A 27,167-nucleotide genomic window follows, 5' to 3' on the forward strand; every position below is an offset into this window, starting at 1 on the left:
TTCTCCCTCTCCCACTCCCCCGTTTGTGTTCCTGCTCTCGCTGTCTCTCTGTCAAATAAATAAACAGAATCTTTAAAAAAAAAAAAAAGAATTAGATCCACATTTAACAAGAGTGGTTGGTTTGGGCTGGTCTGGCTTTTCACTGTTGCTGTGCACGTAAACCCCCTTTGGCAGAAAGAGGGCACCTGAAAAACTCACCACCTTTGGTAGCAATCGTGAAAAACGTGCCCGGTAACAACCTCTTCCGGGAGTTCAGCCCTCTACAAAACAACATGGATCAAGCATTACTTGAGTGGTCGCTTTCCGGAGCTTTTATTTTTAACGCGACTCTTCTACCGGGTCACCTCGGGATGGGTGCCGCGCGGTGTACGCGAGGAAGCCTCGAGAAGACGACCTCGCTGTTTCTGGGGGCCGCATTTGCAGAGTGGGGTCGGGTCTAGCGCGTTGCCAGGCAGCGGCGGCGTTGCCCGCAGCAGTCGCGCGTACGAGTCGCCTGCGCAGTGACGCAGCCAGCGCGCGGTGACGCGGCGCGCGGCGCGGTGCACGCTGGGATATTTAAGTCTTCTCCGCGGCGCGGGGCCGCGATGTCTCCGGCGGCTGCGGCGGCTGGCGGAGGCGAGCGGCGGAGGCCGATAGCGAGCGTCAGGGACGGCCGGAGCCGGGGCGGGGGCTGCGGCGGCCCTGCCGGGGCGGCGCTCCTCGGCCTGTCGCTGTTCGGCCTCGTGCTGTACCTGGTGCCGGCGGCGGCGGCGCTGGCCTGGCTGGCCGTGGGGGCCACCGCGGCCTGGTGGGGACTGAGCCGCGAGCCCCGCGGTTCGCGCGCCCTCTCCTCGCTCGTTCGGAACGCGCGGCGTCAGCGAACCCTGCACGCCTCGCCTCCAGCCAAGTCGGCGGTGAACGGAAATCTCCTAGAGCCGAGGTCCCTGCTCGAAGGACCGGACCCCGCCGAACTGCTCCTCATGGGCAGTTACCTGGGCAAGCCCGGCCCCCCGCAGCCTGCCCCCGCCCCGGAGGCCAGGGACCTGCTGGAGAGGCCTGGCCGCCGCCGCACTCCCGCCCGCGCCGCGCCGCCCGCGCCCTCGGCCCATCGTGTGCACCACATTTACCCCTCTCTCCCCACTCCTCTTCTCCGATCCTCTAGGAGGCCTTCCCTCCGGTAAGATCTGCTCATCTTTCCCACACCCTCCTGTCGACTGGCTTTGTATGGAGAGCTTGACTTTTTAAATCTGATTTTCTTTTTCATTAAGTCAAAAGTGGATTCTGTGTCGCTTTGTCTTCTTGAAACACCTTGGTGTGTGTCAGTCGTCCCCTGCCTTCCTTGAGCCTTTGGAATGAGATGTGATGCCAGAGCTGTTCCCTTCTTTACAGTTTTTAAAACCGCGTTTAGAAAAATACTTGATAAGTTACTAAAATATCCCTACTTATGGTGAAAGTATCTTGACCTTTCTAGAGTAGATATATAGTATATTTTGTTGTATTTTTCCTTTGGACCAATAAGAGCAATTAGGTCAGTTAGCCGAGCTCAAAAAGGTGTTCCCAGGAGACCCTTCTTTTGATAAAACTTGATTGATAAAGGTGATCAAATTAAAGAGGCTTTTCCATTTAGTCCCAATAGCTGAGCATTACAAGAGAATACAAAACTTTGGTGAAAATACTAGATTATCAATAAGTACATTCAGTTGAAAGATGAACTTAGGTGTCAAAAATGTTTGACTTTGGATGTTTATTACTTATGACTCAGCATAAAAGATTGAAAAGATTTAAGAATTTTTTAAAAGTTCCTCCTTGCATGTCCTAACGCGCACTTTTCTTCCATCGCAGTTTTACTTGTGTGGGCAGGGTTTTCAATTTCCCTCTCAAAGTTGTTGAAGTCCATTGTAGGGACAGCTGCTAAGCAGCTGCCACTTTCCATCCTTAGATGGAATGGGGGAACGTTGCCATAAAAATGCTGTGGGTTTTTTTGTGGCTCAAAAAGCAGTTTAAGGGGCGCCTGGGTGGCTCAGTCAGTTGAGCCTGCGACTCGGTTTCGGCTCCAGTCGTGATCTCAAGGTTGTGAGAGGAAGTCCCGCATCAGGCTCTGCGTGCTCAGGGTGTAGTCTGCTTGAGATTTTTCTCTCCCTAGTCTTCTGCCCCTCCCCCACGTGTGCTAGCTTTTCTCTCTCTAAATAAATAAATAAAACCTTTTTTTTTTTTTTAAGCAGTTTAAGCTCTCTGGAAGATAACTGAACCCACGTGATTCTTTAGTAATTTACATTTCTGCCATTCCTTCAGGCTTCTTTGGTTCTATAATGTGTTTCCCATTCTCCATAGGGATTGTGGGAGTTTATCAAACCGGTTTGTGATAACACCTCGAAGACGATATCCAATCCAGCAGGCCCAGTATTCCCTTCTGGGCGTACTTCCTACAGTGTGCTGGAATGGTTATCACAAGAAGGCTGTGCTGTCTCCTCGTAATTCCAAAATGGTGTGCAGCCCAGTGACAGTGAGGATTGCTCCTCCGGATAGTAAATGGACTCGTTCGCCAATGTGAGTATTACTGCTGGCAGAATAAACTTTCCTGTTTATTTCCACTTATTCTTCCACAGCCGTTCCTCTGACAAAAGAACTATAAAGCAAAAAAGGGAAGAAGTTCTTATTTGAATGAGAAATCCCTGACTCTAGTCCTTGAACAGCATTTTTTGTTTTGGCCTTAGACGGTAGCTTTAATTCTAAGGGCAGTTTCTATCAGTGTATACTTTTGCTTATTAGATAGCTTCTGATTTCCAGTGACTGAAGTCCGTGCTATATGCATGGTTATTAACATATCTTAATGCCAGAATCTTGTTTTTCATTACAGACCAGAGCAGACAATCAACTCAACACTGTCCTCACCATCAAGTAATGCCCCAGACCCATGTGCAAAAGAGACTGTACTGAGTGCCCTCAAGGAGAGGAAGAAAAGGACAGTGGAGGAGGAAGACCAAATATTTTCTGATAGCCAGGAAAATAAAAGAAGGTAACAGGCCCCGCAGAGTACTAAACAGGCCTCCCACACAGATTCCTGTGATTTGTTGATATACAGATCACTCCCAAGAAGAAACAGAGACCAACTCCACAGTTTCTGAGCTTCAGTAGGTGCCCTTCTTTGGATTCCATGGAAGAGCTTGGTAACAAGGGGTTTAATGCTGTTAGTTTCCTAAGGTACAGGTTAAATTTTATAACTTACCTTTTCCACAAGTATTAGAGATAAGCTGACAGCTGTTAGCCATGTTAGCCTCATACTTTTGATACAAATGTGCTAAATTTTATTTTTTTTAGAGGGAATGCTAAAAATCTTCCCTTCACTAGCTTGTGTTGCTTAATTATTTGGGTAACCACCATTCGAATGTCATATTTGTGCTGGAGAAAATGCTTGGCGAAGCAAAGTGAAGACTGGAATATGGTAGATTTATCAGTAATGAGAGTAAAACCAATTTCATTATTTGGTTTCTGACAGTTTAATGAAAATGGAATAAGCAATCTGTCTCCTAAGTGTGGAAAGAGCAGAGGTTGAAGTCACTAGGTGTGATGCATAACTGCTTTCCAAGAATCAGTTAAGGATTTCACGCATCTTTTAATTTGACAGATTGAGCACCTAATGTGTGCCTGGGCCTACTCCAGGTACTGTGGATAGAGCAATGAGTAAGACAGAGTCCCCATGGGACTTGGATAATAAAATAAGGAATTCTAGATTATATGTGTATAGAAGTAAAGAAAAAAAAAAAAAACAACAGGATGCTATAACAGATGATGAGAAGGGGGTTTCTTTATATACATTGGTCAAGGAAGCACTCTGAGGAGACAGTGGACCCCGTAACCATTACCTAGACCAGATTGTTCATATCCTCCAAAGTTGGCCATCTTTGGTACTACCAGTGCAAAATTAGGTAGGGAGATATTAATCAATGGAAGTGTTTTTATGTGACATAGGAAGATCTGATGATGAGTAGAGATGATTTATAGGTGAGCAATTTGAACTGATGTCAGCTGGCTAAGCAGGGGTGGCAAGGAGTGGGGGAGCTGGGAAAGGGAATCATCTTCCTTATGATCCAGATAAGTCTCTCATATTCTCCAAGGTTAAAATTTTTCTTGACCCCAGTGAGCCTATAACTGAGGATTCTGTATTATCTTTCTCACACTTGGAGAAAGCAGTGATTATGGGACCATGCATAGGCCCTTATGTGTGATATGTGAAGTTTTTCCCTAACAGACTTGCCATATTAACCTCTAGAGCACTATGGGATGTGTGGGTTAGTCCCTAAAATGTTTCTGTTTTTTGTTTTTCATTTGTGGATGGTAGGGTATTGTGATAGTAGTACTTCGGAGAGAAGTTAGCAAATAATAACACCTGAATAAGTTCAAAAGGTCTTGAAGCATTTTTATACTCGTTATTATGAGGATAGTCTTAGAATAAATCTACCTTTCAGAATCTTTAGGATTTGAAGCAGCCTTTTTCTTGTCTAGCCATTTCTATATGCCATAGAAATAGTATAAGGTTCCAGGAGTATGAGAGGATGCTCTAAGGGAAAAAAAAGTCAATTCATTTAATTGAGGGTTTTTTGATTTGTCACAGGCGCCATGATAGCAGTGGGAGTGGACATTCAGCATTTGAGCCCCTGGTGGCCAATGGAGTCCCTGCTTCTTTTGTGCCTAAGTAAGTGAGAATCTATCTGAATGAGGTAGACTGGGGAAGGGCACTGTCAGAGCTGTTGTCCTACAGAGATTTTCCTCTGTGTTTTTTTGCATTGCTTTATTAGCCCAGGTTCAAGTCTTTGACATCAGAGAGGAACATTTTGAGTAATGTTCCACAATAACTATTGTCTAATTTCTTTTAATATTTTTTCATTAATATGGATAAAAATATGGTAAGGCTAAGAGAGATTGTAAATATATTTAATAGCTACGTATATAAACAGGTTTGTGCGACGGTTAAAGTGCAAGAGTATGAAATTTAAGATAAATGTTAAGTTTGTACAATTGAGTTTAAATACATTTAGGGGTTGGATGAGAGGGAAAGTGTCTTGGAAATCTGTGTGAAAAGACTTAAGGTAACTTACATGCTTATTGAGTCAAGAGAGTGACAAGGCTGCCAAAAGAGCTAATGTGCTCCCAGTCTATGCTGATAGCAGAACAAAGACCAGAATGGAGCACGTGGGGAGGGGGGCGGAGGTTCCTGCTGTCCTGAGTTCTGCTCACATTGTCCGTGTAGTGTTGTGCTTGGTTCCGTGGCCTGCACTGTAAGAGACCATAAACACAACCTAACGGTCATTCCGAATGAAGCAATTGTAATATGTTACAGAGTGGTGGCCGTGCATGAGTGGGTTTTGAAAGTTTAAAGTATTAGCCCAAGGGAGAAAAATCTCAAGGGGAATAAGGAAATGAGAGAGGGAAGTCACATGAAGAAAAGGCTAACATTTGTTTGGTTTGGCTCCAAATAGATCCATAGGTGAAATAGGTGAAAGAGGAAATATATTTTCATCCAGTGTAAGAATAAACTAGTCCATGGTTGACATTCATCACTCTGGGAGAAAGTGAGTTGTCTACATTGTAACAAAGGTTGGGTGACTATTCTCCAGGAAAGATGTTCTGTTGGAAGCTTAAAAAAATTGGTTGGTTCCTCTTAACTCTGGTTTTTTTAGTAGGTTTATTGCTGTGTAACTAACATTATAATAAACTGTGCCTTTTTAAAGTGTACAGTCTGATAAGTTCTGACCTGTATACACCTGTTAAACCATTGCCATAGCCAAGGTAATAAACATAACTATCACCTTCAAAAGTTGCCCCTTGCTCCTTAGTAACGCCTCCCTCCAGTCCTGCCCCCAGCCCCAGGCATCCACTGATGTGCTTTTTGTCACTGTAGATTAGCGTGCAGTTTTTTCTAGAATATTATACAAATGGAGTCATACATTTAATTTTTTAAATATTTGGCTTTCCCTTCCTGACTTGCCCAAGGTATTTAGCTGAAGTGGTAACAATAGCATTAAGAGCTTTATCCTTTTTTATTAAGTTTATTTTATTTTATTTTTTTTTTTAAAGATTTTATTTATTTATTCATGAGTGACAGAGAGAGAGAGAGAGAGAGAGAGGCAGAGGGAGAAGCAGGCTCCCAAGGAGCAGGGAGCCCAATGCGGGACTCGATCCCAGGACCCTGGGATCATGACCTGAGCCGAAGGCAGACGCTTAACCATCTGAGCCACCCAGGCGCCCTTTTATTAAGTTTATTTAAGAAATATTTTGTGACCATGGATGAAGCCTTAAAAGAATATTGCCTTAAATAGCACACTCACTGCCTTTTTCTTTTTTGTTAGGCCTGGCTCTCTGAAGAGAGGTCTCAATTCCCAAAGCTCCGACGACCACTCGAATAAGAGATCTCGCACCTCTTCTGTGAGCTCCCTGACGAGCACGTACACGGGTGGCATCCCTAGCTCCAGCCGCAATGCCATTACCAGTTCTTACAGTTCAACTCGAGGTTTCTCTCAGGTACGTTCGTCTTGTGGCATGGGGGAAAGGTGCTCCGAGCGTTAATTGATGAGCCAGTGTTTACTAACCACCTTCCACCCGTCAGATACTGGGATTGCCTCTGAGCTAACAGAAGATGCAAACCCTTGAATGGTAACTTAGACCCGGGGAACAATAGAAAGCCCAGAAAGTAAACCAGTACATATGGGGACAGCTGATACAAAACAGCCAGTATTGTAGATAAATGGACAAAGAATGAATAATTCAATAAATGATATTAATTTGATTGAAAAGGTAGATTCAGTCCAGATTGCACTGGATCATAAAATTCATCCTATCGTCGTTGAGAATTGAGTGAAAAGTTTTCAAAATATTGTAATATTTTAAAATTATTTTTTAGAAAAAATTGCAATTCTTTCTTAGAAAGAGGATGCAGTATGGCCTAGGGGACAGAACAAGCTTTGCTACCAGACAGACTTGGATTCAGATTTTGCCTCTGACACTTAGTAGCTATAGGGCCTCGGGCAGGTAAATCACTTCAACTTTCTATTTCTCATCTCCCAAGGATTATTAGAAAGATTGAAGACAGTGCTTGAAAAATATTCATTACAATGCATGTCAGTAAGTGGGTACCCTATATATGGTAGTGAGAAAAAAATAAAGCGTTCAAGGAGGAAGAGTTTTGAGGGGAGAAAACTTTTGAGATGAGGTAATCCAGAAGGCTTTTACAATAACATAAATGAAAAATGAAGGCCTAAGCTTGAGTAGTTGTAGGAATAATCACCACAACAGGCAGATTGAGAATAATTCTCAAGAGCCCTAGGATTTTCAGAATGGTGAGTAGTGGCTTCAAATTAAAGTCACCGGTCGCATTGGCCCCTAATAAGAGCGTCAGCCTGTCCTTTGAAGCTTTCAAGCCAGGCACTGACTTCTCTGTAGTTATGGAGGTCCTAGATGGCATCTTCTTCCAGTATAGGCTCTGTTGCAATTCCACTGTTTGGTATAGACCCCTTCATGAATGATTTTAGCTAGATCTTCTGGATGACCTCCTGCGGCTTCTACATCAGCGCCTGCTGCTTCCCCTTGTTACGGAGATGACTTCTTCCCTGAAACCTCACTGAGTCAGCTTCTGCTAGCTCCAGACTTGTCTCCAGCAGCTTCCTCACCTCTCAGCCTTCCTGGAATTGAAGTTAGGCCTTGCCCTGGTTTAGGCTTTGGCTTAAGGCAATGGTATGGCTGGTTTGATCTTCCACCCAGACCATTCAGACTTTCTTCATGTCAACAATAAGGCCTTTTCACTTTCTTATCATTCATGTGTTCATTAGGGTAGTACTTTTCATTTCCTTCAAGAACTTTTCCTTTGCATTCACAACTTGGCTGTTGAGTGCAAGAAGCCTACCTTTCAGCATGTCTCGGCTTTTGACCTGCCTTCCTTACTAAGCTTGATCATTTGTAACTTTTGATTTAAAGTGTGAGTCGTGCGACTCCTCCTTTCACTTGAACACTTAAGAGGCCGCTGTAGGGTCGTTACCTGGTATAATTGCAATATTGTACTATCTCGGCGAATAAGGAGGCCGGAAGAGGGAGAGAGATGGTAGAACTGCCAGTTAATGGGACAATCAGAGCACACTTATTTAAGTCAGCCGCCTTATAAGGGCGTGGTTTGTGGCTCCTCAAAACAATTACAATAGTAGCATCAAAGATCCCTCATCACAGATCATTGTAACAAAGAGAATAATAATAAAAAGTTGGAAATACTGCAATACTTAACCAAAATGTGAGACAGAGACATGAAGTGAGCAAATGCTGTTAGGCAAATGGCACTGATAGACTTGCTTGAAGTAGATTTGCCACAAACCTTCAATTTGTTAAAAACAGCATTTGCAGGGGCGCCTGGGTGGCTCAGTCGTTAAGCATCTGCCTTCGGCTCAGGTCATGATCCCCGGATCGAGCCCCACATCGGGCCCCCTGCTCAGCAGGAAGCCTTCTTCTCCCTCTCCCACTCCCCCTGCTTGTGTTCCCTCTCTCGCTGTGTCTCTCTCTGTCAAATAAATAAAATCTTAAAAAAAAAAAAAACAACAGTATTTGCAAAGTGCAGTAAAACGAAGTATGCCTGTACTTACCTGTTCTTTAAAATCTTTTTATTATGTCAAATTTAAAATGTACACAAAAGGAAAGGGAATCTAATGGACCTCCCTCCCTATAGCTTCACTTGTTAGTTACCAGCGTTTTGTCTGTCTTGTTCCATCAGTCCACCCCACCCTGTTTTTGCCCTTGTGTTTTACAGTAAATTTACAAACCTGTCATTTCACGTATAGGGACTTCAGTGTATTTAAAACTTTTTATAAACATTGATAACCACACTGGCATTATTCCTCTTAAACAATAATTATTCCTTAATATTTGTTAATACTGCTCCATGTTCAGATTGCCTGTGTTATCCCAAACTGTCTTACTACAGTTCCTTTGTTTGAGGGACCAAACATCAGTTCTTTACATTTGGTTCCTAGGTCTCTTAGACTCTTTAAATCTATAATACTACTATTTTTTTCATGCCTTTGAAAAAACTGGATCATTTTGTTCTGTGGAATTTCCCACATTCTAGATTAAGTTTCCATCGTCATGGTATCTTTTTAACATATACACGATCCCCTATGTTCCCTGTAAATGGGAATTTGAGTCCTGAGACTTGATTAGACTCAAGTTCAGTTATTTTAGCAGAACATCACATCCCTGTGATTGCATCACACCAGGAGCACGTGAGGACTGGCTGCCTCCCTTTTGTGAGGTTGGTAATGATCCCTGGGCTCAGCTGTTTCAGTCAGATTCTTCCATTTTCATTTTTCTATGAGTTTTTCATCTGACGATTTTAGCATCCATTTATCATCTTTGCCTAGGTCCACGGTTTTATTAGGTTGCAAAATGGTAGTAATCTAATTCTGTCATTTCCTCTGCATTTATTAACTGAAATTCTGTACAGGAGAACATGTCCTACCTTGGGAGTATCTAGGTAATAAGAAGGCGCTGATGCCAGAGCCAACTCCAGAAGTGACCAATGAATTTTTGGCTGTTGTGATTATCTTTATGAACTTCTGAGTTTGTATAGACATTTCACTTTTTTTGAGGCACAAAGTTTTCCACTTTTGGCCAGTGGGAGCCCTTTCAAATTGGCTCCTGTATCCTTTTGTTTTGATCCCAGTAGTTTTTGGTAAATAACTTTGTTGCTTTTTAGCTTTGAAAAAAAATCCATCTTGTACATTTCCAACTCCAACTGAAGTTGGCTATTTGTTCAAGTAGCCTTCCTTTTTTTCAGTTGGAAATGATCTTTATAGACTACAGTCTGGATTCTAGGAGAGTTAAAATTACACATATCCTTTAGAAAGAGAACTCTCAGTCATTAGTTCATATTGATATTTCAAGTTCAGATTTAGGATCACAGAACTTTTTACATAATTTCTTTGATTTTATATTTTTATGTTTGAAGATTTTATTTCTTTTAGAGAAAGCACAAACAGGGGAAGGGGCAAAGGGAGAGAGAGAATCTTGAGTAGACTCTGCACTGAGTGCACAGAGCCTGACATGGAGCTCGATCTCACCACCCCAAAATCATGACCTGTGCTGAAATCAAGAGTCAGACACTTAACCAACTGAACCACCCAGGCACCCCTCATTTTTATGTATTTTTACACAAAAAGTGTTGCTTCATAATTACTTATTTGACTGGTCCCAGTACACACAATTTCAAAATAATGATATCAATGTATTATAAACAGAAAGATTTTGAATCAGCTTAAGAATTATTTTTGATACAGTCAAAATATGTGTTTTAGAGTAATGTGAATTCAGTGTTCTCAGTTGGGTACACCACCAACTTGATATACAGTAAGGTTTGTTCAGTATATTTTAATGTTTTGGGTTTTTTTTTTTTTAATACAGTTTGTTTTTATTTATGTAAAATAAAATACTTAAATTGTCCCAAAGAACAGGAGCGCCTGGCTGCTTCGGTCGGTGGATTTTTTTTTTTTTTTTAAAGATTTTGTTTATTTGACAGCACAAGCAGAAGGAGAGAGAGGGAGAAGCAGGCTCCCTGAGGAGCCTGATGTGGGACTCGATCCCAGGACCCTGGGATTATGACCTGGGCCGAAGGCAGCTGCTTAACCGACTGAGCCACCCAGGCGTCCCACTCGGTCAGTGGATTATGTGACTCTTGATCTCAGGGTCGTGAGTTCCAGCCCCACCATGGGTGTAAAGATTACTTAAAAGTAAAATTAAAAAAAAAAATTGTTCTGGCGTGCCTGGGTGGCTCAGTTGACTCTTAATCTCAGCTCGGATCTTGATCTGAGGGTTGTGAGTTCAAGCCCCGCTTTGGGCTCCACGCTGGGCATGGAGCCTACTTTTAAAAAATTAAAAATAAAAATAAATAATGTAAGTAAACATAAATGTAAATAAATATAAATAAAATAAAGATTGTTCCAGAGAACATATGAGAAAACAAAATACACTCAGAGAAGTTCACAATTTCAACCTCTTTCTGCTCCACATTGTTCCCTTCCTATTTTTATTACTTTTTGGCTATTCTTCCACTGTCTTTTTTTTTTTCTTAAAACTATATGCAAATCCATGTCTATCTGTAAACCCCACCTTCTAACACGTGAGGCAGTAATATGTACAAGTTTGAGCCTTGCTTCATCTTTCCTCCTACAGTAAGTGCAGTTACTCTTGTGCTCTGTTGATGAACATTGAGCTGTCTCAGTTTTCTGCTGTGACAGGTGGTACTGCAGGTAACGCTTTAACTCACAATGTCATTTCACTCTCTGGCCATTACACTTCTTGGATAGATGGCCTGGAATACTGATTTCCCAGGCCAACAGTTAGATGCATGTAGTTTCACTAGATATTTTTAAATTCCCCTCCTTAGAGGATGTACCATTAGCATTCCCATTAGCATTATATGAGTGACGACTTCTCCATAGTCACGCCAATAGATTAGGTTGTCATAGCTTTGGGGTTTTACCAGTTAGGTGCGGAACTGTGTGTGTGTGTGTGTGTGTGTGTGTGTGTGTGTGTGTGTGTGTCGCTTTTTTTAAGATTTTATTTGGAGAGTATCTGCATGTCGGGGGGGTGGGGAGCAGAGGGAGGGAGAGAATCTCAAGCAGACTCCACGCGAAGCACAGAGCATGACGCAGGGCTGGATCCCATGACCAGAGCTGAAATAAAAAGAGTCGGATGCTTAAGCCACTGAGCCACCCAGGCACCCCATATTTGTGTCTCTTAAGAGTGAGTTTGGGCCGATTTTCATATATTAGAGAAATATATTCCAAATGAACTAAAGATACAAATGTAAAATAAAAACCATAAAAGTATTTGTAAGAACAGGCTTCTCATGCATTGCTGGTGGGAGTGTCCATTCATACAGTTCTCTGGAGAGCAGTGTGGCAGTAATTATCAGTATTAGAGATGCATGTGCCCTTTGATCCAGCAGGTTTATTTTTAGGAATTAATTCTATACATATACTCAGAAGCATATAGAAGGATGTTGATTGTAGCATTTTAATAGCAGAAGCTTGGAAACAATGTAAAGGTACCTTCTGGGGGGGGCTGGTTAAGTAACAATATTTCCGTAAGTTGCAATACTATGTAACTATCAAAAAGAGTAAGGTAGCTTAAGAGGCACTGATGGGAATTCAAAAATAAAGAACAAAAGCAAGGTGCAGAATTGTGTGTATAGTGTTCTTTGTTATTTGTGCATAGAATACTTTTTTTTTTTAATTTTATTTATTTATTCATGAGAGACAGAGAGAGAAAGAGAGAGGCAGAGGGAGAAGCAGGCTCCCAAGGAGCAGGGAGCCCGATGCGGGACTCGATCCCAGGACCCTGAGATCATGACCTGAGCCGAAGGCAGACGCTTAACCATCTGAGCCACCCAGGCGCCCTGTGCATAGAATACTTTTGATAGATTTTATTAGAAACCAGGAATAACTGTTGAGGTAGAAGGAAAACTTTCTACTGTGTACTCTGCTTGTTGGAATGTATGACATGCTGTATGTAGTAACTTTCCTGGTTTCAAAAAGTTTTTAAGTATAGATAACTGTTAAGTAAAATAAGATTCCCCTGTCCTGGCTGTCCCAGTCTCCGTCCCATAGGTACCTGTTGTTAACATTCGTACTAGGTGTGCGAACACAGATAATGCAGAGAATTTTTGGTCTGTGTTACACAAATGAGATCATCACGTATGTGCTTTTTTGTCTCTTTTTAAATCATATATTGCATAGTATTCTGTGTCAAATCTATATTTAATTTTTTTAATAATGTAGAAAAATACCTTAAGTGTACAGCTTCATGTAACCAGTCAAGTAATAAATCATTTTCAACACCCAGAAGCCCCTCTCATACCTCCTCCTTCCTTCTTGAATATTAGCACCTTATAGTTTTCCCTATTTTTAAACTTTATATAAATGAAGACCAGGATATGCTTTCTTTTGTGTTTGGCTTCTTTCACTGTTTTCCTTGTGAGATGCATCCAGGTTGTTACATGTAGCAGCAAGTCTTTCATGAAATTCATTTTCTTTATACGAATATAGCATAATTACGTTTTTCCTCCTGCTGTTGGACATTGGGTTTCCAGTTTAGAGCTATTATGCGTAATGTTGGTATTAAGTCTTTTGGTGCACATATGTAAAGTATGTGAAGTGCTCAGTTGTAGTAGATGTTGTTGGACCATTTTTTAAAGTTACATTTCAGTTAATACTCTTGACCACTGCAGTGAGATTTTGTTCCTGTGGTTATACATCCTAACACTTGATGTTGCCAGTCTCTTTAATTATCCATTCTGGTAACCAGATTTCATTGTGGTTGTAATTTGTGGTTGTATTGTAATTGCTGATTGCTAATGAAATAGAGGTATGAACTGTTCATTAGCCGTTTGTACTTCCTTTTTTATGAAGTGCCTATTCAAGTTTCTTGGCCCTTTTCTATTAAGTTGTTTGTCTTTTTCTTACTGATTTACAGAAATTCTTTATATATTCTAGATACAAGCTTTCTCTAAATTGTACGTGTTGCAACAAATCACTATCCTACTCTGTGTCTCACCACTTCATTTTCTTCACTTTACACTTACGGTTAGTGTATTGTGTGCGCTGTTTAGGAACTCTTTGTCTACCTAAAGTCATGATGATGATATGCTATCTTCTAGAAGCTTTATTCTTTTTCTTTTCACATTTGGATCTATAATCCACCTGAAGTTGATTTTTGTATACGGTGTGAAGTAGCAATCAAAATACCACTTGACTTAGTAAGCAACATTTATTGAAAGGTTGGACCATCCCTTTCCTGTTGTTCTGTGGCACTGCCTTAGTTATAATTTAAGTGTATATATGTTGCTCCATTTCTAGATTCTGTTCTGTTCCATTGTCTGTTTTTTTGCCCTGTACCTGTCTTTTTTTCCTACACTGTGCCACACAGTCTTTTAGTTTTGATATGTAGTAGAATAAGTCATCCAACTTCTTATTTCTCTTATTCCTCTTCAGAATTGTCTTGGATCTTGACCCTTTGCATTTCTCTGTAAGTTTAGAATCAGCTCGTCAATTTCCACTAAAAGAAAGAATGGACACTTGTGAGATATTAAGACTGCCTTTAATCTACCAGTTATTTTAGAGAGAGATTACATTTTTACAGTGTTGAATCTTCCAATCCATGAACATGGTATATCTTTCACTTATTTACATCATTTCTAACTGCCCTGTGTAGTGGTTTTACATATTAAACTTATTCCTAGGTATATTTTTTGATGCTATTGTAAATGGTGTATAATCTGTTGCTGATATATACAAATACAACTGATTATCGTATTTAGAAAATTTGCTAAATTCCATAATCATCTGTATATTCTTTAGCATTTTTGTGTGTACATCATGTTGTCTACAATGACAGCTTTTTTCCCTCTTTCCTTTATAGTTTTTATGCCTTACTGTATTTGGTTAAGACCTGAAGTACAATGTTGAATAGAAGTGACAGCAAACATCCTTATTTTCTTGATCTCAAAGGGAGTGCTCTCCACATTTCCTGTTATATATGCTGTTTGATACAGGGTCGTTGTGAGGTTTTTTTTGTTTTTTTTTAAGATTTATTTATTTATTTTGGAGAGAATGCATGGGTGGGGGAGAGAGTCTCAAGCAGACTCCGAGCTGAGCATGGAGCTCAACATAGGGCTCGATCCCACGACCCTGAGATCACAAAACCAGGAGTCAGCCACTTAACTGACTGTACCACCCAGGCACCCTGATACAGTTTTTTGGTAAATACTCTATTGGATTAAGGAAGTTCCTTTTTCAGGGTTGTATCCTCAAATAACCAATTTTAGGAGTCACTCTATTACGTGTTCTATTTAATTTCTGCCCTTCTAGATACTCTTTCCTTTTTTTTTTTTTTTTGCCATGGCATGAGGTGTGTTTTATTTTCATTAAACGTACAAATAATTTGCTATAATATCCCAGGGCAAACCGGAGAATTTGGCAGTCTGATTGGGGGGGGTCCCCTCAGAGACGCGCAGGCCGGTGGTGTCGGCACAGAGTGCCCGGGTTCACAGTGCAGCCTGTCACTCATGTCCATCTTGCAGGTGGCTCTTCTTCCTCCACATCACGACTGGGGTGTCTCGAAGATGACGGGGGTGGGGAATCCTCTAGGATCTTAGGAAATTTCACTTCGCTTCTCCTGCTCAGTGGTCTCTTTGGTCAGCAGGGTGTTCTCCTGCGTCTCCATTTTCTTCAGCTTGGCCTTATCGAAGCCGGCGATTTCCCCCATGTCCGGCTTGTCTGCCATTTTCTTAAAGCGATCCGTGGAGTTCCACTCTGAGCCCGGCGCCTGGTGCTCCCACTCGCGTTGCTGCAGCAAGAGACCTTTTTTTTCTTTTTTTTAAGTAGGCTCCATGCCCAGCTTGGAGCCGTGGGGCTTGAACTCGAGACCTGAGCTGAGAGCAAGAGTCGGATGCTTAACCAACTGAGCCCCTCAGGCGCCCTTTCTTTTTTTTCATGTTCCACTTGCTGGGATTTCTTTCTTTCTTTCTTTCTTTTTTTTTTTTTTTAAAGATTTTATTTATTTGTCAGAAAGAGAGAGAGAGCACAAGCAGGGGGAGCAGTGAGCAGGCAGAAGGAGAAGCAGGCTCCCCGCTGAGCATGGAGCCTGAGGCGGGGCTTGATGCCAGGACCCTGGGATCATGACTTGAGGTGAAAGCAGACAGTTCACCAACTGAGTCACCTAGGTGTCCCTGTAATTCTTTAATCCAGATTCTTAGGTCACTGGGTTTTTTTCAGCCTTTTCCCTTTTCTAATATATATATATATATATATCAAAGGTTATACATTTCCTGTAAACCTTAGGTGCTTACCACAGTCTTGAAGTAGAAGTATTTTTCATTTTCATTCAGTTCAGATACTTTCTGATTTCCGTTTTGAGTTCTTTGATTTCTATGCTTAGAAATACATTGCTTAATTTCAAAACAGTTGTCTAGTTATCTTTCTGTTACTGGTTTTTAACTAAATTCCACTAGCTCACAGGATGTGCTCCTATCAATCCTTGAAGTAGATTTGCTCTGTGGCCCAGCACATGTTCAGTTTTGGTAAATGTTTCAACTTCACTTGAGAAGAAATTTCATGAAGTGCTCACTTATGGTTTATGTTCCTTGGAGTTTGTCACGTGGCTTGAGGTCTTTTGACGGTTTTGAAACACCTCAACCATTTTCTCTTCAGATGTTGTTCTGCCCTGTTTTCTCCCCTGTCTCGGTGTTCGAAGACACATGTTAGACCTTTTCCTTTTGTCCCACGTCTGTCTTGTCTGTCTGTATTTCCCATCATTTTGTCTCCCCCCCCCCCCAGTTCTTCCGTTGTCTAGTCTACTGATTTTCTTTAGTTATGTGCTATTTTAGCCCATACAGTGCATTCTTAAATCACTGTTCTCTTTCTTATAGTTACCATTTGTCTGCCAGGATTCTCCATATTGTCACTTAAATTTTTATAATAGTTTTTCTGAAGTCTTGTTCAATAACTCCAATATTTGAATCTTCTGTGGTCTGTTTCTGATGTCTGCTTTTTTCCTCTGGGGTATTGGTTAAATATTACTTTCTTATATACTTGATTTTTGTTGCTGTATTTCTCTGTCAGACATTGAAAAAAAAAGTAACAATAACTTGAATCTCTGAATGATGGTATCTTCCTCCAGAGAGGTTTTACTTTTTTATTTTACCTCTGGCAGTAGCTAGGATAGGGACAGATGACTTCCGTCTGGGCAGACTTGACATGATTCTGAGTTGTCAGGTCTTGTCAGGGCTGGTTTATTTCTGATTTCCCCTCTCTTCCCGTACGGAGCCTTGAGGATCTCAACCAAAAGCTTTAGGTCATATTAGGGACCCTGTACTTTGGAAAGCCCTGAATTCATTTTTGTCTTTCCAACCCCGTAAGACTGATAAAAGCTTTTCTCAGTCTCCCAACTGCAGCTTTTCCTTTTGGAATTGGCAGTCACCGAGAGAGAAAAAGGAGCCCTAAATGGGGGGGGGGGGGGGCTCACCCCTTGGCTCCTCCTCTTGTCTCCACGAAGTCTCACCGGCCTGGTAGCTCTTCCCCAGCACCGCCGTACCTTCACACATGGGGGCCGCATCTTCTCCAGCATTTGCTGCTTGTCCCTGGTGGGAGTGTTGCTCTAGAACAACATAGCCGTTGCCTGCAAGAGAGTCCGAGTTTGTGATCAGCGCCCTCACTCCGGGGTGGAGCCTGTGACCTCCTGCCGGAAGTGCAGCCGCGAACAGTAAGCACCGTCTGGTGGTCCCAGTAGTTACCGGCCCCCTGCTCCCGTGCGGTATTTGCACATACGCTAAATTCTCAGAAGTCGGTATTAGGAAGAGGAGATTAAAGTAATGTGAAAGTTCTTTATGTTGAAGCTTCTCTTCAAGAAAAAAAGACAAAACAAACGTCCTGAGGTAGGGATTTAGTCAGTATCGGTGACAGCCCTTACATTTGGTGCAGGTGGCAGTCGAGATCTTTGACTAACTGTATTTTTCCAGGGGAACGCTAGGAAGTAGCCAAATCTATAGCTGCCCGAACTAGAAACTCTAGCTTTGAAATTATAAAATCATTACACATGTTAGACGGGGACCAATTCTAGAAGAAGTAAACTGTCCTCTGACCTCTTTGTGCATGGCCTTGATATATCCATGTCTTATGAGACTTGTCATTTTCTTTTTTTTTTTTTTTTTTAAGATTTTATTTATTTATTTGAGAGAGAGAGTGAGAGAGAGAGAGCACAAGAGGGGGGAGCGGGAGAGGGAGAAGCAGACTCCCTGCTGAGCAGGTAGCCTGATGCGGGACTCGATCCCGGGACTCCAGGATCATGACCTGAGCCGAAGGCAGTCGCTCAACCAACTGAGCCACCCAGGCGCCCCGAGACTTGTCATTTTCCAAAGTAGGAATATTTACTCTTGCCTTCAGTGCTTCAAACCCCAGCTTTCCTCTCTGACCTCGTGCCCAGTTATTCCTTTGTATGATCTATCAGCCAGACTAGGACATTTATTACCTTCTTGGAGCACCTAATACCTCCTGGTGCCTTCCCTTCCTTGTTCTGTTCCCGCTGTGGGATGATGTGTCCGTCCCATTGCAAGCCTGTGCGGCTTGTCTCTGCAGGTGCTTTTTGTGAAGTCGTGAAAGGCTCTTAGATGTCACCTCCCTCCTTTACCGATTCTTCTAACCAGCGCTGTGTCATCTCTCTCCTGGGGCTCCTGTGTAGAGACCTCTGCTACCTTTCGGTTGTTCACGGTCAGTTTGTGTACTCTCCCATCTCTTTTCCACATTGTCAGTCCCTTGGTGATGGAGCGCTTAGCTCATCTTTGCATTCTTTGTCAAGTGTGAAGGTCTAGTGCCTCTCTGAAGTGAGAAGTCAGCTAATTAAAAATTGAATTACAATGCAGAACTAAACTGATTGCTAGATACATGGATTGACTATTTCTTTTTATGATTTATATCTTTATCTTACTTTTTATTAGATATATAGTTCATTATATTTAAGTGGAGTTGCAGGACTCCCATGTTTACATGTAACAGATATTAACTCTTATTGAAATTGTTTGCCTTTTAATTTTCTGGTTTTTGTTTTGCTTGGGGATGTTTTTATTTCCTGCCCACATAGGTTTTATGTCTGTTTTGTGGAACTGTTGGTACGGTTGGAAATTCCAATGGTGTACAGTGGGGTCTCTTGCTACAGGGCAGTGCTTTTATACAGAGAGCTTTTCTCTCTTTTTTTTTTAAGATTTATTTATTGTAGAGCACACGTGCCAGTGGGGGCGGGGCAGAGAAGGCGAGACTCTCAGGCAGACTTCCCGCAGAGCACAGGTCTCCATCTCACAACCCTGGAGTCATGACCTGAGCCAAAACCGAGAGTTGGACACTCAGCAGACTGAGCCACCCAGCTGCCCCTTATATAACTATTACGGAGTTAAGAAATCACTAGAAGCTTCTCAGTGAGAAAAAGGTCTGCAGTGCTAGGATTGTAATTCGGCTGAAGACTGAATGCAGCTGTGTGCAGAGTGCCGGCTCTCGTCGGTCACTTTGCTGCAAGCCTGCTTCGCAGGGGGGGGGGGAGAATAGACCGTCTTTGTCATCGGGACTGCCTGGTGGAAAAGACATGTGTCTGGGTAATTATTATTTAACAGTAAATACCAGAGATGCTGCAAAAGTCACGAATGTCATGGTAGCACATTTTTAAAAAATAAAGTTGAACTAAAACTGAAAATTTAATGAAAGGACTAAATCAGTTTACTGGCTTATCTTTGCTGTGATAGGGTTTTTGGGGGGAAGGGTTGGAAAAGTTTCTTAATTTTATCATTTCTGTAAGGCAGTGTAAACTTGTAAGCATCATGGCTCTAAACCATGACTGAGTGTGACATTCCACTTTTTAATGTATGCAATGTATACATTTGCTCCTTGTACATTTATTATTTCACTTTCCCTTACTTGTTCAGATTATTGCCCCCCCACCCCCATAGTTAATACTGGCAATTGACTTTCCTTCAGGGGCCTTCCTTTACAAAGAAATTGTTTTTTTTTTTTTTAAGAATTTTTATTTATTTATTTGACAGAGAGAGAGCACGAGCAGGCGGAGCAGCAGAGAGAGAGGGAGAAGCAGGCTCCCCACAGAGCAGGGGGCCCGATGCGGGGCTCGATCCCAGGACCCTGAGATCGTGACCTGAGCTGAAGGCAGAGGCTTAACGACTGAGCCACCCAGGCGCCTGTGTTTTTTTTCTTAAGATTTTATTTTAAGTAATCTCTACACCCAACATGGGGCTTAAACCCACAACCCCAAGATTAAGAGTCACACGCTCTACTGCCTGAGGCAGCCAGGCGCCCCACAGAGAAATGTTAAAGTTACTGAAAAGGAGACTTGATAGCAGTGATGAACAGAACACAGAGTTATATTGTCCTGTAGACTCAGTCGTGTCTCTGCTTTCTGCCTTTCAGCTTTGGAAGAGGAGTGGCCCCAGCTCGTCGCCGTTCTCCAGCCCCGCCTCGTCCCGCTCCCAGACCCCCGAGAGGCCAGCAAAGAAAATAAGGTAATGAGTCCTGACTCGCCTGCAGATTCACAAAAGGGCAGGAAAGGAAGGACACGTGCTTGGCTCTTAGGCTTCCTGCAGCTGTGATTTGGAGAGTCAAAGAAATTGCCATCTAGAAGGACAGGGAAAGTACCTGCCTGAACTACTCTCCTCTCTTACAGTCTTCATGCTGACCCTAGAGTCTCTGGCTCTCTTCCTCATTCTGCAGCTGGAGCAGCCGGGGTGTGCAGGGAGCAGAGTGAGTTACGTCAGGGGCAGGAGAGCTCACGTTCTAGACTCTGGCTGACCCTCTAGGCACCGAAAGTCGACTAGAACGCTGCTCTTGGGGTCAGATGTGTGACAGCTCGCAGGGATTGGCAGGTTGAAAGTAAGGTTTTGAAGGTTATTGTGTTGTGCTTGCTGTAAGACAAAGGTTTCTCCATGGCGTCCGTGAACTGCCTCCCTTCGTTTTGTAGGAATTTTCTTTTGATTTCTTAAATTTTTTGTCTTGGCATACTTTGATCTTAAATCATGATGGTCTGGACTTTGGCCAGTTGGTAGTTAGGAGGGTGTAAGAAGTTACCCAGTACTCTGTCGGGAGGACTTTCTTTTTCTTTTTCTTTTCTTTCTTTTTTTTTTTAAAGATTTATTAGAAGCAGTGAGAGAGCACAAGCCGGGGTTGGGGGGCAGAGGGAGAAGCAGGCTCCCCGCGGAGCAGGGAGCCCGATGCGGGGCTCGATCCCAGGACCCTGGGATCGTGACCCGAGCCGAAGGCAGACGCTTCACCGGCACCGGAGCCCGAGTCAGGAGGTGTTTCTAAGCGCACCTGTGCCTCTTCCACCCGCAGAGAAGACGAGCTTTCTCATCGCTCCAGTTCTTCAACCCCGTTGGCAACAGACAAGGAGGCCCCGGGAGAAAAGGGTAGGTGGATAAGCGCACGAGAGCGACTTGCGGTGGGCATGTTTCTGGAGGCTCCGAGAACACGCGCCGAGCGTCGCTGCGTGTGGGGCCTGTCCGGTCAGAGGTTTGTAGTCTGTGGCGCGGGCAGATCGATGTCGCGGCCCGGCGTCACTGGGGCTGGCGGTCAGCCGAGGTGCCGGAATCTGCGGGCGGGCCGGTAGTACGCACTCGTCTGCCTGCGTTTGGGGCAGTTCCCTCTTTATGCCCTCCAGTCAGAAATAATCTTGCACACACTACCCAGGGCCCCAAGCACGGAAGATGCGACTTTTCAGAGGTACCCAGTGAAGAGAGGGTGGGAAGCCGGGTGGATAGACAAACCTAGCCGTTTCTGGAAGGGAAGAGGAAGAAGACCAGCCCGTGTTGTTTCTTTAGCTGCAGATACAAGCACGTGGAAGGCGCAGACCTCGTGCAGCTCCCCGCCCACACCTGGCAGCTCCGGGCGGCGCAGGCGGAGGGTCCAGTTGCTGCCGTCGCGGCGAGGGGCCCGGCTGACGCTGGTAGGGCTCTGTCCGGCCACACCCATCCGCCCCAGCACAGCGCTCCCCAGTTCTCGGGAAGCTGAACACAGGCCTCCTCCAGCTTCTCTGACTGACGGGCCTCTCGTCTTCCTCCCTGGCAGCCACCCCCTCCCCAGCTTGGCTACTCCATCACTGCCGAAGACCTCGATCTGGAAAAGAGAGCTTCGCTGCAGTGGTTTAACAAGGCCCTGGCAGACGGGACCGGTAAGGAAGACCGACCAGCTCCACGCTCTGGAAAGGAGTCGTTTCCTGGGGTTTTAGTTGGATCCTTCTCATCTGAGAAATCCATTTGGGTCCTCGGTGTTAGCGGGAACCGTGGGCACTGGCGTTGGGGAGGCATTTCCAGATAAGTGGATCCCGAGCGCCCTGTGTTCTCTGGTGTACTCCTGGAGAGAATTACCCAACACGATCTTTCTTCCTTGCTTAGATACTGCCTCGAGCTCTGTCGCCGAGAAGCCCCCTGCCACTCAGCCTTCTCTGACGTTTACCCTGCCCGCTGCTGGGACCACCGCCTCCCCAGCCACCCTCCCAGCCCCCTGCAGCAGCCCGCTGCTGGAGAGCTTGAAGAAGATGCAGAGTTGTGCCGGCCTATCATCTGCCCCGGGTGAGTGGGAGAGCCCCCAGCCCCGGAGCATAGAAGGACCTAGGTTTCCTCCGAAGTAAAAGCAGCTCGCCTGCCAGTCCCCGGAAATCTGTGGGAGCTTGAGCCTGCTGTGGCTCACCAAACCCAAGCTGGTGTGCGCTAAAGAGCTTCAGAAGTCTCTAATCGGGAAGCTTTCGGGAAGGGGGCTGCGATACTTAAAGCTGGGGTCGGCGGCCTCACTTTAGGAGTCCCGTGGTTCATGATTTGAAACTCCCTTCCTGAGCTGTTGGGAGCCTTGTCGTCATCCTCAGTAATATGCGAGTAACATTTAGCTTGTGAGGCGTGAGGCTTTCTGAAATGGAAATGGGAGATCACATGGTTGGAGATCCCGCCGCGTGCCCTTAGACCATAGGCACGAGAGGATGGCGTCCTTTGCCCTTGAGGTCTCCAGGGGTCCGTCACAGCACCGCATGTGCCCACATCCGCTCGTTGCACTTCGTCACATGGGGGGCTCTGTCAGGCATCGGCCTCTCCCAGGGCCTGGGGGAGGGACCCTTCTGTGCAGCTCTGTGCTCCGCACTCGGCACACGGTAGGCAAATGCAGTCAGTCTTTCTGGGGTGAGTAAGGTGCATCTAGGTAATTAAGTGGACTTGAGTTTGGGTGATTGGGTTTTCCTTAGTTTCCACACAGTTAACCCCCACTTAGGCCAAATCGTATTCCGTTGTATCTTATGGTCTGTGAAGGGTGGAAATAGCGAACACCGCGTTGATTTTACGGAGTGGATACCTGAAGGGTTTGTGGTATAGATGGGGTCACATTTGTTGACTTAACTTGGGAGCCCTAGCACTGCGCCGAGCAGGAGGGCGAGGGGGGCACAGAAGCATTGAATGCCATCACGTCGGAGGTATTCAGAATTCACGTTCTCTCTTCTTCCCAGAATCCACTGGAGTGGCAACCACTGTGGCCCCTTTGCCTCCGAAGACACCCAGCCTTCTGGCCCCTCTTGGCTCTTCACAGTCAGGGCCCCTTCCAGGCACTTCCTCGGACTCAAAAAATGCAGCCCCTTTTTTGGGGCTGACCCCTGCTGCATCCCCGACACCAGCCACTGACACCACCAGGTCACCTCCGGCTCCTCAGGCTGAGACATCTGCCAAATCCCCAGCCCCGGCTGCCCGGTCCCCCACCCCCAAGGAGAGTCTTCTGTTGGGAATGCTGAGCACCCCACCTGCTGACCCCCCTGCGTCTACAGCCCCCGCTGTGTCTTCAGCATCCCCCATGTTCAAGCCCATCTTTGTGGCCCCGCCAAAAAGCGAGAACGAGAGCCCCTTGCCGTCCAGCCCCTCCAAGGTCCCCACCACGACACCTTCCAGCTCCGCCCTCCCTGCACCTGCTAGCAGCCCTCAGCCCACCTTCAAGCCCGTCTTCGGCAGCATGGGGCCCCCTACATCTGCGCCCTTGTCCGCTCCCTTCCCCTTCGGTCAGACCGCTGCTCTAGCCACTGCCACGAGCAGTCCTCTCTTCGCCGGCCAGGCCACTGCCGCCTCAGCCGTGGCTCCCGTGGCTCCCGCGGCTCCCGCGAGCACGGCCAGCACGTCGGCGGACTCGGCTTCGAAGCCCACGTTCAGCTTTGGCGTGAGTGGCGTGACCAGCACCACCACCTCCGCTGCCGCGCCTTTCCTCTTCGGGGCGCCCCCGGCCTCCGGCGCCAGCTTTAGCCCGGCCGTGGGCTCCGTGTTCCAGTTCGGCAAGCCCCCTGCCGCGCCCGCGTCGACGGCCGTCACCACCTTCGGCCAGTCCGTCGCCGGCGCCGCGCAGACAGCCGCCGGCAGCGGCGGCACCTCCGGCTTCGGCGGCTTCGGCGGCGGCCTCACCGCGCCCGCCACCAGCAGCCCGCCGGCCCTGACCTTCACCACGGCCGCCGCCGCCGCCGCCGCCGCCGCCCCGGCCTTCCACATTCCCTTCGGCTCGAGCCCCAAGCCCGCGCCGCCGTCGTACCCGGGCGCCAACCCCCAGCCCGCGTTCGGGGCCGCCAACGGGCAGCAGCAGGGGCCCGCCAAGCCCGCCGTCGCCCCCGGCTTCGGCAGCTCTTTCGCTTTCGCGAACTCCGCGGCCCCGGCCCCGGCCGCCACCCCGGCGCCCGGCCCGGCCCAGCCCGCCTTCGGCAGCGCCGCGCAGTCCGCTTTCGGCGGCTTGAAGCCCGCCGCCTCCGCCTTCGGCACCGCCGCCAGCACCCAGCCTGCCTTCGGCAGCGGCACGCCCGTGTTCTCCTTCGGGGCGGCCACCACCTCGGGCTTCGGAGCCACGACCCAGACCACCAGCAGCGGGACGAGCGGCTCCGTGTTCGGCGGCACGGCGCTGTCGCCCTTCACGTTTGGGGGATCCGCCGGCGCGGCCGGCGGCGGGAGCTTTGGGATCAACGTGGCCGCCCCCGGCACCTCCGGAGCGTTCCGCTTTGGCACGGGACAGAGTGGGAGCGCCGGCGGCACGACCCCTTTCGGAGGCGGCTTGAGTCAGAGCACGTTGGGCGCGCCCAGTCAGAGCACACCCTTTGCCTTCAATGTGGCCGGCACGCCCGAGAGCAAACCTGTGTTCGGAGGTAAGCTCGGGAATGGCCTCGGTCCGCCGCACCGGGCGCCGGTCTAAGTGCCAGCGCGGCCCCCTCGCCGACAGCGCGCCACGGTCTGGCCGGGCCGGGGCTGATGGTCAGTAGTTAGACACGGGCTCAGGGAGCGGGAAGCCTCCGGGCAGGGGGCAGTGCGTCCCGAGTGGCCGTGGAGGAGCTCCTCGGGTAGTCGAGGAGGGTGGGCCTCTCGGGGCAAATTGAAGCCAATTCTCTGTGTTGGGCACAGGGACTGGGAGTGTGGTGGGTAGGTGTGTGTGTGAGAGCACGCTTTTCAGGCACACGGGCGCTGGTGCAAAGGCCCAGGGGCAGGAGCAAGCTCGCTCTGGTCAGGAACAGACAAAAAGCAAGGTGCGGCTTGAGGATCTAAAAATGGAAATGATCCAAAATGCTGTGGAGAGGCAGGCCACCTTGAAGGTCATGCAGGGCTTAAGGGTTAAATTTAGATTTTAAGTACAGAGGGAGATCCCTGTAGAATTTCAGGAGAATGAAGTGATCTTAGCTGCCCCGCGGCAGGTGACTCACAGAGTTCTGATCCTGATGATTTGTGTTCTTAAATGTGAGAGTGGACTGGGGAGGTGTGTGTACAGACGAGGGCCTCTCGAAGTGGTCATTTGGAGGGTGAGCAAAGGAACGTAATGAGAACCTAGTAGAATTGTCAGGAAGTTCTGAGCGCCGGACAGTTGGGGTAATGAATTTGTGAGGCCAGACGGTGCAGCAACATTCACATGAGTGCTGGGGGGCAGGGAGACCCCGCCTGTGGCAGCTCCAGCAGGTTCCCGTTGGGGGGGGGGGTGCAGGGACCTGGGGGTCCTCTGGGAGCTAGGATGGCCCCTGGTGGCGGTGAGGGGCAACCGTAGGGGGCAGGGGTGGAGGCAGACAGCAAGATGGCAGGCTCAGGGCTGGAGCGAGGAGGCCAGCCCTCCCTGTGGGCGGTCGGGAGGCAGGGGTGGGACTGGACAGTGGACCTCTGGTGGCGAGGGCAGAGGCGGTCTGGTGTGGCCATGGGAAGGCGAGAGGACCCATGGGGGGGTGGGCGTGTTTGGTGGAAGGCTCAGGTTTCTGGAGTGAGGGACAGGTAAATGGGGAGAGGAGGGAGAACTCAGCCCCCAGAGGGAAGTAACCTGGTTAAACTGAGTGTTCCCCTCTCCTGTGCTTTGGTGGCCACGGAAATGCAGACTCTGCTCTTTAGGCCAGAGGGCAGCGCTGCGGGGCTTTGGCTCGGCCGCAGCCAGTGGGGAGAGCGGCAGTCCCCACCACTGGGGTGAGCCAGCACGGGGGGCCAGGGCGGAGGTGCCCTGTGGGGTTGCCCCCCAGCTTCAGTACCCGGCCCGGGACGCCCTCTGGGCACTGGCCTAGTGGCTAGTTATCTGCGGTCTCTTCGTTCTAGGCACCTCCACACCCACCTTTGGTCAGAACACCCCTGCCCCCGGGGTGGGCGCGTCAGGCAGTGGTCTCTCCTTTGGGGCATCCTCAACACCCACCCAAGGCTTTGTTGGAGTCGGACCTTTCGGTAAGCAGCAAGTCCCCTCGGTGCCAGCGTGTCCTATTTCTCCAGAGAGGGAGGGGGTCTCGGCAGGTTCTTGCTCTGGGGCCCCCCTCCCCGGGAAAGATCAGCCTCATAAGCCCGAGAAAGATGTGGCCCGGCTGGAAGGCCAGCACAGCCCAGCCCATGGAGTTGGGGGGGGAAACGTTCCCGACCACTGGAAAGCCACGTAACAATGCCTTCCCGCTCACTTGCAGAGGATCTGGGATTCTGCATTTTTACTAGTCCCTCTCCACCCCCCGCACCCCCAGCAACTGACATGGTTTTGGGAGGCCCGGTTTAGTACCTGGCCTTCTGCTAGCCTAACCTTCCAAAGATTGGGGTGCCCGGGGAAGTGCCCCAGGCAGCAGCTGCCCTGATGAGACCTTGTTGCATCTTTCCAGGCTCGGCGGCCCCTTCCTTTTCCATTGGTGCAGGATCCAAGACCCCGGGGGCTCGGCAGCGACTGCAGGCCCGCAGGCAGCACGCCCGCAAGAAATAGCCTTTGGCCCCCTTCCGTCCCCGCCACTCCTTGCCCAAATGTGGACCTCAGCACCTGCTAGGAAGAGCCTCTGACCCTTCTAGTTCCATAGAGCAACCACCCCCCGCCCCCATCTCTGGCTTCCGCCAGCGGGGAGGCAGCGGCAGCCCTGGTGGCCGGTCCCGCTCCTCGAGGAAGCAGCCTCGGGCCTGGGGGCAGGGGCGGCAGCCCGCTCCCTGTACTTGAACAGCTCCGCGGTGAGGCTGGAGAGCGCGAGAACATCTGTACATATGGTCCCCTCCCTCCCTGACTCCTGTGTGGTGTGTTCCCGCCGCTCCCCGCAAGAGCCGGCTTGGCGGGGGGAGGGGGTGTCGCAGGCACAGCCCTCGCCCTTGTCGCCGCTGGGGACGGGAGTCGGGGAGCTGGGTCAGCCCC

The 27,167-nt window shown here is 47.4% G+C and overlaps 1 protein-coding gene and 1 pseudogene across 2 annotated transcripts; one reads left to right on the forward strand and one right to left on the reverse strand.

Annotated features, from left to right (window-relative positions):
* The first annotated feature begins 538 nt into the window (after positions 1-538).
* On the forward strand, positions 539-27,161 carry LOC102745490 (nuclear envelope pore membrane protein POM 121C). 2 transcript variants are annotated; one of them, XM_081819482.1, is made up of 13 exons: positions 541-1,156; positions 2,311-2,526; positions 2,837-2,995; positions 4,592-4,672; positions 6,327-6,498; positions 19,974-20,065; positions 20,892-20,965; positions 21,377-21,501; positions 21,624-21,726; positions 21,950-22,126; positions 23,044-24,702; positions 26,117-26,239; positions 26,656-27,161. In XM_081819482.1, the coding sequence occupies exons 1-13, from the start codon at positions 585-587 to the stop codon at positions 26,751-26,753; spliced, it is 3,651 nt and encodes a 1,216-aa protein (XP_081675608.1). In that variant the 5' UTR covers positions 541-584; the 3' UTR covers positions 26,754-27,161. The 2 variants fall into 2 exon arrangements, with proteins under 2 accessions (XP_081675607.1, XP_081675608.1); XM_081819481.1 differs by having other exon boundaries at positions 539-1,156; positions 26,117-27,161.
* LOC102743006 (thymosin beta-10 pseudogene) lies at positions 14,823-15,538 on the reverse strand (annotated as a pseudogene).
* Positions 27,162-27,167: the final 6 nt, after the last annotated feature.

Source organism: Leptonychotes weddellii, chromosome 5, assembly GCF_054177405.1.
Source record: "Leptonychotes weddellii isolate Sample4059 chromosome 5, ASM5417740v2, whole genome shotgun sequence".
NCBI lineage: Eukaryota > Metazoa > Chordata > Mammalia > Carnivora > Phocidae > Leptonychotes > Leptonychotes weddellii.